The sequence below is a fragment of the Brachypodium distachyon genome, chromosome 2 (genome assembly GCF_000005505.3).
Source record: "Brachypodium distachyon strain Bd21 chromosome 2, Brachypodium_distachyon_v3.0, whole genome shotgun sequence".
NCBI classification, from domain to species: domain Eukaryota; kingdom Viridiplantae; phylum Streptophyta; class Magnoliopsida; order Poales; family Poaceae; genus Brachypodium; species Brachypodium distachyon.
The window spans coordinates 41314718-41333442 of NC_016132.3; the positions used below are offsets into that span (position 1 = coordinate 41314718).

At 44.1% G+C, this 18725-nt stretch overlaps 2 protein-coding genes and 1 long non-coding RNA gene across 6 annotated transcripts; 1 reads left to right on the forward strand and 2 right to left on the reverse strand.

Moving 5' to 3' along the window:
• The first annotated feature begins 1489 nt into the window (after positions 1-1489).
• LOC106866079 lies at positions 1490-8626 on the forward strand. Of its 2 annotated transcripts, none has more exons than XM_024459366.1 (2): positions 1490-4295; positions 4798-7822. In XM_024459366.1, exons 1-2 carry the CDS (start codon positions 4260-4262, stop codon positions 6067-6069), a joined length of 1308 nt encoding a protein of 435 aa, XP_024315134.1. In that variant the 5' UTR covers positions 1490-4259; the 3' UTR covers positions 6070-7822. The 2 variants fall into 2 exon arrangements, 1 of the variants encoding a protein (XP_024315134.1); XR_002963427.1 differs by lacking the exon at positions 4798-7822 and adding an exon at positions 8146-8626 and having other exon boundaries at positions 1506-4295.
• A 381-nt stretch (positions 8627-9007) lies between these two features.
• LOC100830313 lies at positions 9008-11389 on the reverse strand. Of its 3 annotated transcripts, XR_730801.3 has the most exons (6): positions 10749-11386; positions 10551-10619; positions 10401-10447; positions 10041-10306; positions 9609-9956; positions 9008-9272 (listed from the first exon to the last, which is right to left on the reverse strand). It is a non-coding gene; the product is annotated as an uncharacterized LOC100830313 (long non-coding RNA). The 3 variants fall into 3 exon arrangements; XR_001405898.2 differs by lacking the exon at positions 9008-9272 and having other exon boundaries at positions 9381-9956; positions 10041-10295; positions 10749-11389; XR_001405897.2 differs by lacking the exon at positions 9008-9272 and having other exon boundaries at positions 9381-9956; positions 10749-11387.
• A 1167-nt stretch (positions 11390-12556) lies between these two features.
• Positions 12557-17377, reverse strand: LOC100836150 (IAA-amino acid hydrolase ILR1-like 1). Its single transcript, XM_010233627.3, has 5 exons — positions 16925-17377; positions 15618-15743; positions 14420-14734; positions 13529-13657; positions 12557-13231 (listed from the first exon to the last, which is right to left on the reverse strand). The coding sequence occupies exons 1-5, from the start codon at positions 17279-17281 to the stop codon at positions 12824-12826; spliced, it is 1335 nt and encodes a 444-aa protein (XP_010231929.1). The 5' UTR covers positions 17282-17377; the 3' UTR covers positions 12557-12823.
• Between the last annotated feature and the right edge of the window lie 1348 nt (positions 17378-18725).

Consider the following 18725-nt stretch of genomic DNA (forward strand, 5'->3'; position numbering starts at 1 on the left):
GTGGGCCTGTGGGGGGGACACATGGCCATCGCTAGCTCAACTGACAAGCTGCGAATCGTTAAACAAAAGAATCGGTTTACGGAGGGAAAACTACTGCTCTGTCTCGTTCAGTTCACAGAGAATCATGTACATGTGTGATATCTGTACTGTAACCGTGGGTCAATAAAAAGGGTTGATTCCGTGAGCCGTTACGAGAGTCGGTGCTATCACGCCCGGACAATACGTGTCGATGGCTTGGTAGCTACGGCATGGAACTGAAACGTGACCCAAGCACGGAGCATCCTCAGGCCTCAGCCGTAGCCCGTAGGGTCAGCACCCATCAGCGACCAAACTGTTGGTGAAATCCGATTGCCCTGTCCGACCTGGCGAACTTGCCGTGCACGACGGGCTGGAGAACTTGCGCTAGTAGAGGGTACGAGAGCTCCGACCTTGAAGGTGGAAAAATGTCGAGAAACAACAAGCAGCAGCCAAACTAGCATTAAAATGGTTGAACGAGCGAAAAAGTGTGATCAAGGGGAATGATCAAGGTACTTCGCCGCTCCACCTGTCTTCCTGGGTACACTGGAGAGGCCGTCTCGCCGTTATGCGTTATTACAGAGGGCACAATCTAAGCTTATCCCCGGGTTTGTCGTATGCAGATTCAAGATCCCTCTCATGCCGCTCTCCTGAGCGGCTCTGCCAACAATGGCACATGGCGACAACAGGCAGGGTCGCAGGTTAGAAGCAATGAAAGCTTTTTTTTAAAAAAAAAACTTCTACCGTGACATCATTATAATAGTATAAGATGATTCAATAGTGCGAACCATATATCCACTAACAAACTGAAATTCCATGTTTTCTTTGTCACGGATGCATACGGTTGTATTTTTTAGATTGCAGCGTTGAATCATCTTATACTATTGTCATGACGTCGTGGTAGAAATTTCAAGATTTTTTAGAACTTTTATATTGCTTAACCCTCCATGGGCGCAGGTTATACATGTGTACTGCTAGTAATTCTAGCTAGTTTTCTTAATGTTAATCACGCACTGTTTTGAACTAAACATTATGTACATATTATATATGATCTGTATAAGGGACTCTTATCAGCCAACCAACTTCCCTAGCGAGAGCGTGTGCAAGAGCGAGAGCGCGAGGGCTCGTCATGAGGAGGCTTGGCACCATTTTAAGCAGGAAGGGACGGGCGATCTCCCGATCGCGGATGATGGTGGTCGTCTCGTGACTAATGATTGGATTGAGAGTCAGCGCTGGTCGCTTGGTCGATCTTCGACGAATCACGCACCATTGGAGAGATTTGTTCACACGTGTGTGACACAGGGGGTGGCGGAGGCGCTCCGTGTACCGTTGGAGTCATACCGTAACCCTAATTCGAATTCTTGTGGAGACTGGGCTGGTGCCGGGTCCGCCATTGCCGTCGGTGCAATTGGAGAAGTTTCGTGGCAGTAGGCCTTTTAAGCCTTGTGTGGTGGTGCATGTTCATGGGCCGGATGTGGGGATTGGCCACCATGGAGGTCTGTCGGAGGTGGGATTGGACCATTCCAGTGGACAGGTGGCTGCGGGATTCCCAGACCACGGAACCAGGGTTTCAGCGAATCCCGGGTTTGGCGTGACATCGCATATACTAGGAAGATGCGGGGTGGTGTTTGTTAGGGTTCCAACTCGCCTAGTTGCATCTGTTCCAGTTGTTTCGGTTCCACCAGTGAGATACGGCGTCGCGGGCGATTCTAGGTCATACGCGGCTGTTGCGGCGATTCCTCCACTTCCAGTTCGTGAGCCAGGACGACACATGGAGAGAGATAGAGAGGTCGATTACAACCACGACAGTTCCAAGGGGATCGGAGATCTCTGCCGCGTCCCGGACGCGAAGGTGGTGCGCGCGGTCGAGGCCGCGGTCGGCAAGATTGGCGAGATGTTCCTGAGTTACGGATTTGTGAAGAACGGCCGTCGGGAAGCAGATCTCCTCCGCGCTGAGCGCCGGGCGGAGGAGCGGAGGTTGGATGAGCTTCGCCGTAAAAAAGAGCGCCGTCAAGCTGCTGAGCGTTGCAGATTGGAGGACATCCGGAGGGGAGAAGAGATCCGCAGGCTGGAGGCGCTGCAACGGGAGCGGGTGGAGCGCGAGGAGCACGAGGAACTGCGAATGCGCGAGGAGCAGCGGATCCGCGAGGTGGCTCTCGAGAACAGGCGCCGCGAGGAAGCTGCCGACCATGCCGCCTATGATCGGCTGGGGCATCGGAGGGAGATCTGACATACCAACGTTACCTCTTCAAGTTCGTCCTTGCCATCGGCTCCTCTGGCTAGAGGTCACGCTGGTGCTCTTCGGGAAGGTCAGGCTGCAAGCACTTCGTCTGCCAATCTGAGGTATGATTCTGCTCTAGCTTCATCGGGGGAAAGTTATGGACATAAGAGGGCAGTTGTTTCTGAAACTGTTCCTGTGATGCCTGTGATGGAGATACCTATACCTCACATCCCTCTGGGATGTGGGGGTTGCGATAATTTGGGAAATGAGGTGATGCAGTGTCCTGAACGGAAACCATGGGATTATGTGGCGCCATACTATGGTTCTCCAGAATTTGATCAGGGCTTTTATTCGATTCCAGTTCATAGGGCTAGTGTTGCTGTTAAGGAGAAAATGTTCTATGGCTTGATTACTGTGATCAAGGGGCCGGTGGGTGCCAGAGATATTGAAGCTAAGCTTCAGGGCCTTGCTGGGCCAGAATGCACTTGGCGCTTTTTTGCTAGATCTATCACTGATTCTCAATTCCTGGTACGCTTTCCCACTGAGAAATTGTTGTCTGATGTTTCTTACTTCCCAAGTGTGACCATGCGCTCAATTGCTAATGCTCTGATGAAAGTGGAGAAATGGAGAGATGATATTCAGCCCAAAGCTAAGCTCCAGGTGGCCTGGTTTAGGGTAGGGGGCATACCATCTAGTTTTAGAACTAAGGAAATTGCTTTCTTTGTGGGAAACCTGGTGGGCAAGGTCAAAGGAGTTGACAGGAGCAGTTTATTTAATGAGGCTTATGTCAGCGTTCAGATTGCTTGCAAACATGTGTCATTGATCCCTGCTACAAGAGAGGGGGAGATAGAGGAGGGCATCTATGAGTTCACTTACACCAGGGAGTTACCTGGGGAACCAGCCAGGGTGAATACGGAGATTCAGGTGTCTGAATCGAACTGCTAGATGACGTCGAGTGATGAATTCAACGATTCCAAAAAAACTAAGAGATGGATGAAATTACGCAAGGAATCCAGGTCTCAAAAAAAAAGGAAAATGGGGATATGGCGAAATCGGTAGACGCTACGGACTTGATTGTATTGAGCCTTAGTATGTTGGTGGGGGTACTACTTCTGATGCTCAAACACCAAAGAGACAGAGGATTGGGGATACCTGTACTACTACTGCTTCTCAACAAACCAATGTTGGGTGCTCTACAGTGGATTCTTCTCATATTCATAACCAGTGCATGACCATGATTCCATACGATTTCGAAAGGAAAAACAAAGGCATTATTATTCAACAACCCCAAACTCTAGCTCCTGTTGCTGAGGAAGTGGAAGAGGATGAGGAGGAGCTAACACTGGCTGACAGAGTTAGATTGCTAGGTTATGGGGATTTCAGCCAATGTCCTTCTGGCATTGGAGATCCTGGACAGTCTTCTTCTGGTGGCACTAATGCTCAGATGCAAATTATGGTGCATAATCAGGTTCCTCTGCTTGGTGACCTTCAACATACAGTGGCCAAATCTTTTGCAATGACTGACCCTTTGATGGCCCAGATAACAGGAGATGCTCAGGATACCGGGGGGGGGGGGCTAACATATCTTTCAATAGCTTCATGGCACAGCTTTTGAAATCTGGAAGTGATAAGAGGTACATGTGGGCTGGGACCTATGGAGATGTTGCAGGCTAGCAACCTGTTGTGGAACACTCTGCTGATAGTAGCAGTTCTGCACCTTCTCAATCTGGTAGTTCTGAAGGTCATAGTGGCATGTCTGTGGAAGTGGGTGAAGAAGTGCATACTGGAATTCCAACAACTGTGATTCATGAGTTGGAGCATGTTGTTGACCAACCTTTCAGCTCTTAGGAGGATTCTCAGCAGGATATTCCCATATCTCAAGAGGTTCAAGAGGAGGCTTTTGTGGAGGGGGCAATGGACATCCCAATTTCCCAGCATGATGCTCTTGCTGTTTAGATACCACAGATCAGGGTCAGTGAACGATTGAGGAACATGGGTGGAGGCAATACAAGAGGTGCAGCTCATGCTTCTTCACTTCACACTTCAAGAACCATGGAAGGTACCAATTTAAATTCTGTTAATTCTTTTGCTATTCTTGCTGATGATGAGATTCAGTCTAGAGCTCTTGAGCTTGGTATACATGTTGATAGTTTATCTTTAGATACTATTCAGGTCATGAAAGAATTAGAAATTGCTAGACATAATCTTGAATTAAAAAAAAAACAACCTCAACCAGCTGAGGGCATTGCCATTGCTGATGGGGAAGTAATCATTTTAGACTGGAAAAAAGATCATGTGGATGAAGAGGGATTCACACCTGTCATATCTAAAAAACCCCAAAAGAAATGCAAATATGTGTGCAAGGTGAAGCAGGCTGGCAACAGGAGAAGACCAGTCTCCTCCTCTGTAGGGACTGGTGCTTCAGCTCACTCTGAGTGTGAGTCTTTGCCTGTTGTCAGGATAAGAAAACCAAATCCTAAATATCTATGATTGGGCTCATATGGAATAGTAGGGGTGTGGGTAAAAAAGGATTTAAGTCATATTTGCAGAATGTGATACAGGGTTTGGAGGTTGATTTTCTGGGCATACAGGAGACAATGAGGAAGACTTTCACTGCTGGTTTCTTTAGGGGCATTGATCCTTTGAATCAATTTGCCTGGAAATGGGTTCCATCTTATGGGAAATCTGGGGGCATTTTGGGAGGATTCAGGATTGAAAGATTTGACATTCTTGATCACTCCATGGGGAGATATCATATCAAAGTGAAGGTGTGGGATACGAAATTGAAGTTGAAATATTATGTTATTATTGTGTATGGATCTGCTCAGGAAGAAAGGAAAGATGAGTTTCTTGTTGAATTGGGAGCTGCTTGTGGAGATCAAGAACTTCCCATGCTAGTTGGAGGGGACTTTAATATCTTAAGATTTGATAGTGATAAAAATAGAAACAGGAGAAGGAGATGTAAGAAAACTGATATGCTCAATGCTATCATCAATACTCATGAGCTGAGGGAAATTGTTATGAGTGGAGGACAATTTACTTGGTCTAATAATCATGTTATTCCTACTTTAGAGAAATTGGACAGAATCTTGGTAAGTTCTGATTGGGAGGATCTCTTCCCTTTGATGACTGTGAGGAAATTAGTTAGAGAGCTCTCTGATCATAATCCTTTAATCATTGACACTATGGAACAGGCTGAACCAAAAAGAAAGAAGGAGTTTAGATTTGATGTTAGCTGGTGCAAACACCCTGACTTTTTGGAAAGAGTTAGAAAAGTCTGGGAGGAACCTATTCAAGCTGGAGATAGCCTTGGGATCATACAGGGGATGTTGAAAGAAGTTAAAAATTCTATGAAAGGTTGGGGACATAATCTGAGGGGCCAGTTAAACAAAAGGAGAAAAGAGTTAGCTGATGAGCTACATGATCTAGAGGAAATACAACCTCTATCCACTGAGATGCTAGCCAGGAGAGGTGATATCAATGCTGCTTTGTTTGACATATATGATGAGGAAGAGGAATACTGGCAGAGGAAAGCTGGGCAGAACTGGCTTCAGAAAGGGGATAATAACACAACTTACTTCCACAGAATTGCTAATGGCAGGAAAAGGAAGAACACCATCTTTTCTTTACAAAATGGGGAGGATGTGATACAGGGTACTTATGCTTTACTTGAACATGCTACAGATTTTTACAAAAAACTTTTTGGCCATGCTGTTGGTTTTCAATGTCAGTTGAGGGAGGACATGTGGGCACCTGCTGAAAGATTAACTCTGGAGGAACAGGACATGCTTGATGTGCCATTTACAGAGGAAGAGGTGAAAGGCATCATTTGATTCCATGGAGAAGAATAAAGCAGCTGGTCCTGATGGAATTCCTATTGAATTTTATCAAACCTGTTGGGAGATTATTAAAGAGGATATGATGCACCTTTTCTCTGACTTTCATGCTGGAACAGTTGATATGAGCAGAATCAATTATGGCATTATTACTTTAATCCCAAAGGGAGCTGATGCTGATGCCATCCAAAAATATAGACCCACATGCTTGCTCCAAGTTCTGTTCAAATATTTTTCCAAGGGAATGACTATTAGGCTGGGCCCTTTGATGCCCAAGCTTATTAATCCTTGTCAAAATGGCTTCATAAAAGGGAGAAACATTATGAATGGTGTGTTAGCTTTGAATGAGATACTCAGAGAAGCCAAGTGCTGTAAACAACAAGGGGTGGTGCTGAAACTTGATTTTGAGAAAGCATATGACAAAGTCAACTGTCAATTTTTGTTCCATTGTGCTCAAATGAAAGGTTTTAGTGATAGATGACTGGGTTGGATCAAAGCAATAGTGACTAATGGGACACTAAGTGTTAAAGTTAATGAAGTCCTTGGACCATACTTTGGGAGTCATAAAGGTGTCAGACAAGGGGATCCACTATCACCATTCCTGTTCAATCTGGCTGCTGAATGTCCTTGGACCATACTTTGGGAGTCATAAAGGTGCTGAATGTCTTGCTAAAACTATGTCTGGGTTGAAACTAAACTTCCTAAATAGTGAGATTATGATGATCATACCTGATGATGAGAAGTGCCAGGGTTATACTGAGATGTTTAATTGTCAGACAGGAGAGTGGCCTATAAGATACCTGGGAATGCCTGTCAGTGTTGATAAAATAAAAGTGGCTGACTGGGTGATGTTAGAGGATAAGTTGGAGAAAAGACTGACAGGTTGGAAAGGGGGAGCTTTGTCCATTGGTGGCAGAGTAACTCTGCTGAATGCTTGTTTAACAGCTACTCTCATCTATCATATGTCAATGACCTTGTTACCTAAAACTAACCTGAGCAAAATGGACAAGATCAGAAGAAGATTTCTGTGGCAGGGTGGGGAGAGAAAAAGGAAATATCATTTAGTGAAGTGGGGACTGATATGTAGACCCAAGATAAAAGGGGGGCTGGGTGTGAAAAATTTAGAATTATTCAATATCAGCTTGATGTGCAAGTGGTGGTGGAAACTAGAGGCAGAGTCAGGACTATGGCATGACTTGATCCAACAGAAATACTTGAAAGGCAAAGGCATATATAACATCCAGAACAGAATTCATGATTCCTTCTGCTGGAAGAATCTGTTGCAAGTTAAAGATCTATATCTGAAGGGGAGAAGTGTGATCATAGGAAATGGAAAACTAACTGATTTTTGGGGGGATGCTTGGTGTGGCCAAATATCTTTTGCTCAGCAATTCCCTAGGATATATGATATCTCCAATGAGGTGGGGCTGACAGTACATGAGGTAGCTGCTAGGAGATGGAGATTGACATTCAGGAGGTGGCTGGATGAGCAACTACAGGAGAATTACAGGAAGCTGAGAGATAAGTTGATGGGTGTGCCTCTAAATGATCAAAGAGATACTTCAATATGGAACTGGTCTAAAACTAGTAAATTCACGGTTAAATCGATGTATGACATGCTTACCTATGCTGGACCACACAGATCGTTTAAACACATCTGGAAAGCTAAAATTCCATTAAAGATCAAAATCTGGCTATGGTTAATCTGGTACAATGCAATAGCAACTAAAGATAATATTAAAAAAAAAAATTGGGAAGGGGACACTACTTGTCGTTTTTGTGCCGAGGAGGAAACAATTCACCATCTGTTTTTCCAGTGTGCCGCTGCGCAATACACCTGGAGTGTTGTTGGTTTGATGCTGGGATTGAATAATCGACCCACTTGTTTTTCTCATTATTTTTGGTGGATGGAGACATCTACAACGGTTGGGCGAAACATTCAGGTGGCTTGGTTAGCTGCTATGTGCTGGGCTTTGTGGAAACTTCGAAATAGAGCTTGTTTTGAGAAAAAAATGATTAGATCACCGGCTGAAATAATTTGCCTGGCTTGTGCATATATGAAATATTGGGCAGGACTTCACACGGCTGGTGATGATGATCGTCTGCGAGCGGGAGCTGCTGCCTTACAACAGGAAGCGTTGAAGCACCATCCAGCTCAAGCAAGGATCGATGTACCCAGAATCCAGGGGCGAGATGATGGCGAAGATGCACAGGAGAGGTCGGCTGACACCTGAAGGAAGATGGTCATTGATGGTTCAAGTCGCAGCTAGTCTTTTTCAACAAACTTTTATGTGGCGATCCTCTGTATTGCATGTAATGATCTCCTACTTTGAACTTCCCCTTAGTGGGCTTTTGTGTATGTGTGTGTGCTGGACTGCCCCTGCAGGCAGCAACTTATTTTGCTCGGCGGCGTGAACCTCTGTTCCGTTATCTTGATAATGGAACCCGATCGAATGATCGTATGGGGAAAAAAATGATCTGTATAAAAAAAATTAGTGCTGCGATGTTTTTGTCAATAATTTTGGTAAATATTACGAGATCTTTTTTGTACTAATTTGTTGTAAATATCATGTGTGTTTAATCGATCGGTTATACATACAGACCCCTGATGCTTCCTACGCTTCAAAACGACCGTCAAAGCAGTACCAACACATCTCTGAAATTTCCTAGAGGACAAGGGTCTGAGTTGACACCAAGCGTCCTAGATGTGCTAGTCACTTTTGACGAGTTTTAGGCAAGGAACCATCAGAAGTACTAGATGGGATAGCGGCCTTTGCTGCGCCGTAGAGTTTATCAACGATCTTTCCGGAATATAGCTTAGCATCTCTTCCTAATGACAGTGCAAAGAAAGTGCACAGGGTAATGCTCGCTGGATGAAAGAAATACCTTCAATGGACTGAAGATATAACTCTTAATTACAGTGCTAAGACCAATATAGAACAAATTTGACAACGAATATATTTACATATTCACACCTAGACAATGGCATCTTAAATAAATATATTAGACTGATTGGTGGCAAGACTATGCCAAAGAGATATTCAGAATTTGGACAAATGAAGCACCAGATTCACTTGAAGTAGCATGAACACAATTCTGGCCATAAAACCTAATTAGAACTTGCCTCCGCAAACAAAAATAAGTTTGATAATTTACCCCAAACACAGCCAAGACAATCTTTTCGGCAAAAGCCATTGGACCTGTTATAGAAGATGGTAATCTCATCAGACAACAATGCATGTCCTTGAGCGATTTAGATTTAGATTGTTTTCCACCAAAAAGTACTGGAACTGAAACTTGATCCAATCTCCAATCAGAATCATCTAAATGCTCAAATTTCACGGGAAGTCAACAAAGGTCAACAAGGTCAGTCGCAAAGAGTTAAGAAGAGGAAAGTCAAACCCATGACGGCACACTGTATTATCTTATCATGAACTGTGATGTGCCCAAAGCCTGAAGCATTTCTCACTGGATAAATTTGTATGACTGGAAACTTGAAACACATTTGATATAGAAATTTATAAAGAAAGTACAACCTTTTTATCCTTCTCAACATCTCCAGGCTGACCTCAGCGTCAGCATCACCGGGCTGGATCCTCTTCCCGAGGCCTTTGTTCCCCCACCAGAGGCTCTCCACCATCATCTCGCCGCACCACTGTATTCCCTTGGCCAGGTTCTCAGCACCCGTCGCAAGTGAATATTTTGATACATGGCAAAAAGAGACCACCTCTATCGAAATGAATCAAGTAAATATAGTTAACACCAGGTTAAAATTATAGGTGAAGGGAGTTTAGGATATTCAGGCATCTGCAGAGAGCTGCTTCTTTTGCTTCGACAACTTTGCTTGCAGTTTGTCGATCTTTTGTTAACAAGATATTGGAACACTGCAAATGCAACAGGAGACAAGGAAATGTTAGGCAATGGTAGTAGTACCTTACAAATGAACTCATCGAGGCCGGCAGTTTTACCTTGAAGTGATGGCGTAGCACACGATTGCAGTGCAGATAGCTAAGGAACAATAGCAATTGTGTGAACCACCAGCAAACCCTCTTCAGATAACACAATTAGTAGTACCAAACAGGAAGGTAAGTTTCTGAACTCTGAACAATTCCTTGTCTACTGCTCATGTCTGTAGGTGTAAACACTGTAAACACTACAGACTACACCAGTGTTCTTACTTCTTCAGAAAATAGGACGCCCCTTGCCTTCTTGATCTCGCCGCTCTGGTGAACCCCTAATTAAGTCATCAGTAACTAAAAACCAGCGCATACCTCAAAACGGAGAATTTTTACATGTGGTGGCAAGGAAGGCGAACGGCAAGAGCTTACATTTCACCTCCTTCGCAACAACTTGTAAAGATGCACGCAGAGGTCCTCTGCAAGTGACCACGCAGTAAGTTCAGTCTGTCTGGGCGTCATAAATCGAGAGCACGAACAATCCCAACCAAATTTACTGCTTTCGAATGGTACTTGCACTACCTCGTCGACCCATCCGTCCTTGCACTCGATGATGTGGGGGTTGCTGCAGAGGCTCGCCATCAGATATATCTGCAGAGCAAGCGTGAAAACAAAAGCTTCAGAATCCATTAGCTGCCAACCAAACCAATCGTCCCCACGAGACAGCTGTTACCCGAGTGGGGAATTTGCGAGGGTTTAAGCTTCTGGTAATTAGAGTACCTCCTGGTAAGCAGTCCGCTAGAACGTGTCGTTGTGCTTCGACAGGCGGATCTTCTTCATCACTTACCTACCGAGTGAAAACACGAAGAAAAAGAAAAGAGAAGGAGGAGGAAGGAAGGCGCGGTGTGGGAGTAGGTAATCCCTCGTTTGCCTAGAACAAATTCATGTGCTCAAGCATCAGCGCAAACAAAGGGAAGGAGATAACCTCCAACGGCCGCGCTTCCAGCCCCTGTCTCCTCGTCGCCAGGCCGCCGCGTGTCCAGACGCCGCGGGCCTCATCTCCGCCCGGCGCGTCGTCAAGCCGCCGAGCCGACGCGCGGCTCCGCTCCCTGACCAGCAGCGCCCCCCGTATTCTGCAGGCTGGCTCTCACTGCAGTACACAGCGCGCACACCGCGTCCTCTGCCTCTGCCGGCCCAGTGCCGCCACCTATCTGCAGGTACGATGCGAGATCCACCAAGGGGCGCCGGTTCTGCGGAGAGAATGGAGACGGCGGCGGCGATTTGGCCGTAGGAAGCCGGATTGACAGGAAGCAGCAGCTGCAGTGGTGGGGATGAGAAGAGGGACGGGGGCGGCTGCGCTGGAACAACGAACGGGTGCGATCACAACACACCAACGGCCAGGATAGGAAAACGTGGACACATAAAAAGAGCCTCAGATCCTCCGCCTTCAGAGAAGAGAGATATTTAGAGTCAAGTGCGACCACTCCTCCGACGCTTCCTTATCTCAGGGGTTAGAGATGATTTGACTCCTCTGTACGAGCATAAGAGATGACTCCTCCTGACGCTTTGGCTTTGTGCGTCAAAAGTGGCCAACTTTGTTTAAATAATACAAATTAAATAATCATGTTTGAAAATAATAAGCGTTTTTCAAAACTTTCAAAAACCTAGCAATTCGACTGAAATTAAGACACGACTGAAATTAAGAGAGCAAATTAACAGAAACTGGCTACAGAACTGAGGCACGATTGGACTGAAAATAAAAAATTTCGTCCAATCATGCCTCAGTTCTGTAACCATCAGTCAATCGTGGCTCCGTTCTGTAACCAGCTTCTGTTAATTTGCTCTCTAAATTTCAGTCGAATTGCTAAGTTTGTGGACGAAACACAAGCTATGTTCATTTAAACATGCATTGACCATGCAACTAAGTAGCTTGGGGAAGATTTAAACATGCAACTAAGTAGCTTGGGGAAGTTGATTAGTTCAGTCGGAGATGATTAGTTCCAATCGGCTTGGGCGAAACCAACTGGAACTAATCAGCTTCGGCCAGACCAACTGGAACTAATCAGCTTAAGCTGAAACTAATCAGCTTCGCCCAGACCAACTGGAACTAATCAGCTTAAGCTGAAACTAATCAGCTTCGCCCAGACCAACTGGAACTAATCAACTAATCGGCTTGGGCCAGGCTGACAGGCCCTAATCGGCTTCGGTCAGGCCGACTGGAGCTAATCGGCCTGGCACAAACCGAGAGAGTTATTTTTGAAAATTCTAAAAAACGTGTATTATTTTCAAAAATAATTATTTAATTCGCATTATTTAAAAAATAGCTCAAAAGTGAACTTAAAGGAATGACGAGTTTTATAGCAGTGGATTCATGTGAATTTAGCTTCATTTCAGCACAGGTAAAAATTGTCATGAAATCCCAACTAAATGGTAAAATGCAGCAAAACATTTTGACTAGTGTAAAAGCTGTCACGAAGTCAGAACTAGAGGGGCAGAAGTGGAATTACTCCAAATTAAATACTCTACCATCATACAAGCTCCTGAAAGACAACTGCCGAGCATAAAATTGCAGCCGGCGCACAAGCTGATTTCATGTGATTGCTTAAAAATTTATTCTTCGCAAGAGCTTTGACAAATGGTAGATCCAAATGGTTATAAATTATCGACGAGGCATTTTATTTTGTCCCAGTACTGCACCGAAGATTACTAGTCGACTCGGATAAATGCTTAGAAGTCAGGAAATTATGTACAAACTGTTGCACAATCACCTGGTGACTGCGCGAGTCCGCTTGATTTGGCACAGAATCTTTCTTTTTAATCAATTGCAGTTCACATTAACCAGATTTGGGGCACATCTACAGCTCGTCGCGGGGTTCCGACTTGGCAGCTTTAACAGGCTGGTGCTCAAGCAGGTAGCGAGCAGCCAATGACGTTTGCATGGCCGCGCCATACGGCATTGCATCCTCGTTGATGGTGAAGTAGGGAGAGTGATGAGGCGCCTGTGGTCCGCGGGTCTCGTTGAGCATGCCCACGAAGTAATAGTATGTCGTGGGAACGGCTTCGGCATAGAAGGAGAAGTCCTCAGCACCCATCAGTGGCTGCCTGTCTCTCACGTTGTTGGGGCCAACCATCTCACTGGCCACCTTCCCAAAGAAATCGTGCAGCTCCGGGCTGTTGATTGTTGGGGGGAAGAAAGGGCGATCTTTCTTGAGGAAGTCCACGACAGCGCTGCACCGCTGCACAGATGCCTGTGACACTATGACCTGAGACAAGAAACACAACTTGCATAAAGGTTTAACAATGAATTGCAATATCATACCGCAGTCAAGCCACATCAATGAGGATCTCGTTAAAACAGTGAAGTAGAACGACATGTCCGTGAAAACTAAATCCACAATTTCAGTTTTAGGGTTATGAAAAGATGAAAACTAAATCCACAATTTCAATTTTAGAGCTTTTAATCAATTTTCGTAACTCAAGAGAGTATAATGCCAAGCAGAGAATACAGAACTAAACGACCAGAAAAAACACTGAAAAATTCTAAGTTCTAATGCTGTTACCTCTTCAATTCGTTGTTTCAATTGATTAAAGCTCTCTTTTAAAAAGGCTCGGAAGGTGCCACCTATTGTAACCGAGTCAGGGATAACATTGAAGGCTCCACCTCCTTGAAACTTTCCAACTGTTACCACCTGCAAGACAAAGCCAACCAATGGATGGAAATAAGACACTGGAGTACAGAGGAATGATTACGACCACTACCTAACTAATATAGCAATGCTAAAGGGGTGACTAGTAATATCCCCACTTACCAAAATAGTGCTAGTAACGAATATCTATATCCTATAATAGTAACGAATATCTATATCCTATAACAGCCCAGAACATGACAAGGGGAACATGATGAATAGATATAATCTATAATACTGTATTACTGTAATGTGCAGAAAATCGTTTCATGCATGAAATCATGAACAGCTAGATCAAACAGTTCAGGAGTGAAGGTGGCAAAGCTTGAATGATGAAGCATTTGATGATAGTTATATGCTAATAACTATGGAGATGACAGTTTCCATGTAAGGATGTGTAATTCATTATCGAAAAAAAATGTTAGGATATGATTAGCTAGCATGCAGTAAATCAGAACCAACAGTTTTCCAGAAGATGGTCTTGTTAATCCTCAGAATCCTAAAAAGTTTTGATTGTTAGCAAATGGGTTTGCCGACAGCCCGACACACCATTAGGTTCACTTGTAAATTCCAAGCACATGTACATTATTCCCTTTCTTTAGTCCCATATAACACTAGAGTGAAAGCATACATGGAACTTCCACCAAAATAAACCATTTAAATCACATAAATATCTATACAGCAAAGGCCAATAAAAAACTATGTAATTCACATAAGATGTACACATCATTAAATGAATTGAGTAGCTTAAGGATTGAATGGCACCTGTGAGTCCAAGGGATCAGCTTCTCGGGAAACAAGTTGCTGAAGGCTAACGATGACATTCGATGCAGCCAGTATCGGATCTATAGTGTGATGAGGAAGTGCAGCATGCCCTCCCTTTCCACTTATTACTGCCTCAAAGAATCCACTCCCTGCCATAATAGGCCCAGGCCTGGATGCCAGCACACCGATAGGAACAATGTCAGCTACGTGAAGCCCAAACATGGCCTCTATGTTTTCCACAGCTCCATCTTCTACCATTTTCATTGCGCCCCCACCGCCTTCCTCAGCTGGTTGGAAAAGGAGAACTACAGTACCCTACGGTAAATAACAAGACATTCATAACACTGATATTTCGGGGTTAATTAAATTTCATGGCTACAAGATAGTTTTGTTTTTTTGGCTGAGGATTGCAAAATCTCAACAAGAACAGATACTTCGGCAGCCACATGGTTTAGTTTGTGTAGGACAAGAACACAGACCTATAGGGAAGTGGGGACGAAACAATTCTTGCAGCAGCTGTATGCTGTCTGACCAGAGCTAAATGATCAATTATTGACCAACTGAATGACCACGCACATTTTCCAGGAAGAGTGTCATAAAAAAAATGATATCGGAAGGCTGGTTTGAAACATCAACCAATGAATCACCAAATTTGTGCATCTGTTGAACAGAAGTGTCGAGAAAAGGAGAAACCCAAAACCATTCCAACTATCATTCGCCAAAATCTCCAAAGCAGTTCATAAAACCTTGCATGCTGGAGTGGGAATTAAGCACATGCCAAATTTTACCTCCTTTAGTTAAGAAACTAAAATTCGTTTAGTATATCTGGTATACAGAATCAAGCACTGCCTGAACTATGAAAGTTGATATAGCTGTCAAAATACTGCATCACCACATTTCTGTGACATGAACATCTAACGTTTGCAACTAGTTTGTACCAAGAGTAGGAAACCGCAAGCATGATGGGGCTTAAGATGGAACGATCTTATGACTACATTTTGTTAAAATTCTTTGCTGGGAGACTACTGTTAATGGAGAAATTCTGAAACAATGAAATGATGAACCTATCTGAACTGTCAATCAACAAACATTCTTCCAGTATTGAAAGAGATAATTAAATTCCTCTTGCAGCTTTTCATTGTAAAATGAGGAATACGCAATCCTTTTTTAGAAACACGGAAAGAAATTTGTAACCAACCTGCAACTCATCACGGTGCTCCTGAAGAATCTTGGCAGAGCCCAATAGCATAGCAGTATGTGCATCATGGCCACACCCATGCATTTTCCCAGGCACTTTGCTCTTATGCTCCCACTCCACACTTTCCTGAAAATGGAACAAAAGGGTAACTTAAGTAATATGACCTTTCAAATGGATAGAGTGAGTGAATGGCAGCCAAATAAAGTCTAAACATACTTCAGTTTGGCCAGAGGAGGCTTACAACACTTATACTAGCACCAATAAACAATTCAATGAAAAAATACAAATGTCCAAAAACTGGGAGCAGAAATTATGCTACCCTTCAAGACAATGTATGGTCTAAAAGCAGGACGCCAGAAATTCTTAAGTTCCTAAGTAATTATGTATTTGTATATCAGAGTGAGGAAAAAAAGATCTGATGCATAGATTCTGATAAAATACAGCGACCTAGTTCTGATACAATCAGATGTTAAATGATGTGAACAATTATTATCGACTTATATAATAGCAATATAGCAAATTGACTCATCAACACTCGGGACAAGATTCAAGCCTAATCATGCACATAGTCAATTCACGTGGTTCATTACCACAATAAGCAAATAACTAATGTTGTATGATCCTAGTCATAAGACGAGGAAACTAGCTAGGACTAAGTTAGTGTATTTCCCCCCTTTTTTTGTTACGAAAAGGAATGTTTGCCTCAAGCCATCTAGCGAGACTCAAAACTTCAATACTCCCTCCGAATACAGATCCATAATAAGTGTCTCAGGTTTAGTACAACTTTGTACTAACTTTGTAATAAATCTGAGACACTTATCAGCATTAGTTTGCATTTCCCTGCTCTCAGTTTCAAAGATATGAATCCTACTGAATTGAAGGTTTGTTTACAGTTCAAATCTCCGCCACAAGCTTTTCATTACTTTGCTGTTCCTACACCTTTATCTCAATCCTTTAAATGTGAAATATGACCTCTCAAACAATATTACTAATAAGGTGTATCAATCCAGCTGGTTTGCTTTCGGATATTTCTGAAAAAAGATATGTTGCTATCTCACTTCACTGATATATTGTGCCTAGCATCAGAAGAACAATTCGTCTGAAAAACTTACTCATAAAAAGCAGTACTCAAGAAAGCCTGCGATTCTGTGATCGCAAATAAAGTAACTATAGAAATGGATCGAACAACCAAACCAAGAAAAATTACATCTACCCAGCGTCAGCAAGCCAAAGAGCGATGGCCCAATAAAAACTTTAGAATTCAGGGGCAAGAAAGGACAGGTGAAGGCAAAGCATAAGGTAGCGACCTGCATGGGGAGCGCGTCCATGTCGGCCCGGAGCGCGACGAAGGGCGGGCCGCCTGTGCCGACGGTGGCGACGACGCCGGTAACGGCGAAGGGGTGCCTGTAGGGGATCCCCATGGCGTCGAGCTCCCGCCGCACGAGCTCGCTGGTGGCGAACTCCTCGTAGCCGAGCTCCGGGTTCTCGTGGATCCGCCGCCGCACCCCGACCATCCAGTCCATGAACTCCGCCTCCTTGGCCCGCCGCAGGAGCCCCGCCGGGTCGTCCAGCCCCGCCGCCGCCGAGCTCGGCGCCGCGGCGGCGGCGAGAACGATGGCCGCTGGCAGCAGCAGGAGCAGGAGAGGCGAAGCACGCGCGGCCATGGTCAACAACAGTAAATTCCGCCGCGCTGTTCGCGTTTTAGTTTTGGACTCTTGTATCGATCAGGCGAAACGTGCACGATTCAGGCCCGGCTAAGGCTACTAGGCTATCAAGGCTCTCTGCCTGATGGTGCTACTAGGCTAACTAGGCTCCCTAGTCTTTTGTTTTGAGACGTTTTGGTTCTATGTGATGTGTAAATGGTTGGTGGATTATCTAGTTGGTTCTCACTAAGTGACTAAGGCTCCGTTCATCCCTCAAATTAGGAAGACTGAGACGGATTGAGAGAGATTTTAGTTCATTTTCTTCTAATCCTTCTCAATTCAGGGCAAAACACCAGAAAGACGAGCCAGTCCTAAGGCTATTTCATTCTCCTTCAAATCCCCTAAATGTAGGGATTGAGAAGAAGAAAAATTTACATTCTCAACCCTGTCATTCCCTTTGAGTTGGTTTGAACGAGGACTAAACATGCTAAAGCATCGTAGAAGAACTACCAATCGTGCTACAGTAAGTTTTACGTCAAAACAAGAGTAAATTTCATTTCTTTACTGAATATTAGTGACAAAATTTGTCATTAATATTAGTGACAAAAGTTGTCATCTTAGCAAATTTAACTTTTCGCACCACAGATGAAGACAAAAAAGGATTACGAGAAGCCGCCATAATTATGACAAAAGTTGTCATCTTAGCAAAAGTCGTATATTTTACAACTTAGATAGAGTATGACACGTTGGGGCCACCATCTTGGCTAAGCTAGCTAAAATTTGTGCATTTCTTTTAGCAGTATTGTTTTTTGGGGTACATTATCTTCTTAAACCTTACTACAGTTCATTTGGTCCAGCAATCATCCATCGAAGATCGATCGATCGACTCATGAGGCCATGATGATTCTACCATTTTCAATTGGGACTTGGTAGAAATACTTTCAAATGCATGGCCAGAGTTAAACTGAATTTGTTGTTCCCTTTGAGGCATGGGTTGAAAATTGAAATGCTTTCTTCTCAAAATTTCACATGTGTTTAACATTTGCCGAGACTGAACAAGCAAAAGCAACTCGCATAGGAAGCCTTGCTGCCCACTGCAACACTAGGAATGTAGCATGGAGGGCCACATTCGACTACGAGAGCTTGCTGTCTGGTGGCCTGCCCCAACGTTCTTTGCTGCTCAAAATTATATTTCGGGTATCTCAAGTTGCTCCACTATGCTGTGGTTTATTATTTAACAATTGACACGTTGCAAACGATTATGCTGTAGCATTGTTAATCGTAGCAATTGATTGTTCGCCAAAGTGCCTGACCTCCCTTAATGCTTTAGTCTTATATGCAATCATTGTCTCGAATAGCCTGTGCTCGTGAATAACAACCTAACCTCTAGTCACAGACATTTCAACTCCGGCAGGTTCGGGGCCGGATCCACCCATACCAGACCAGCCACCCGTGGGCATTCCCG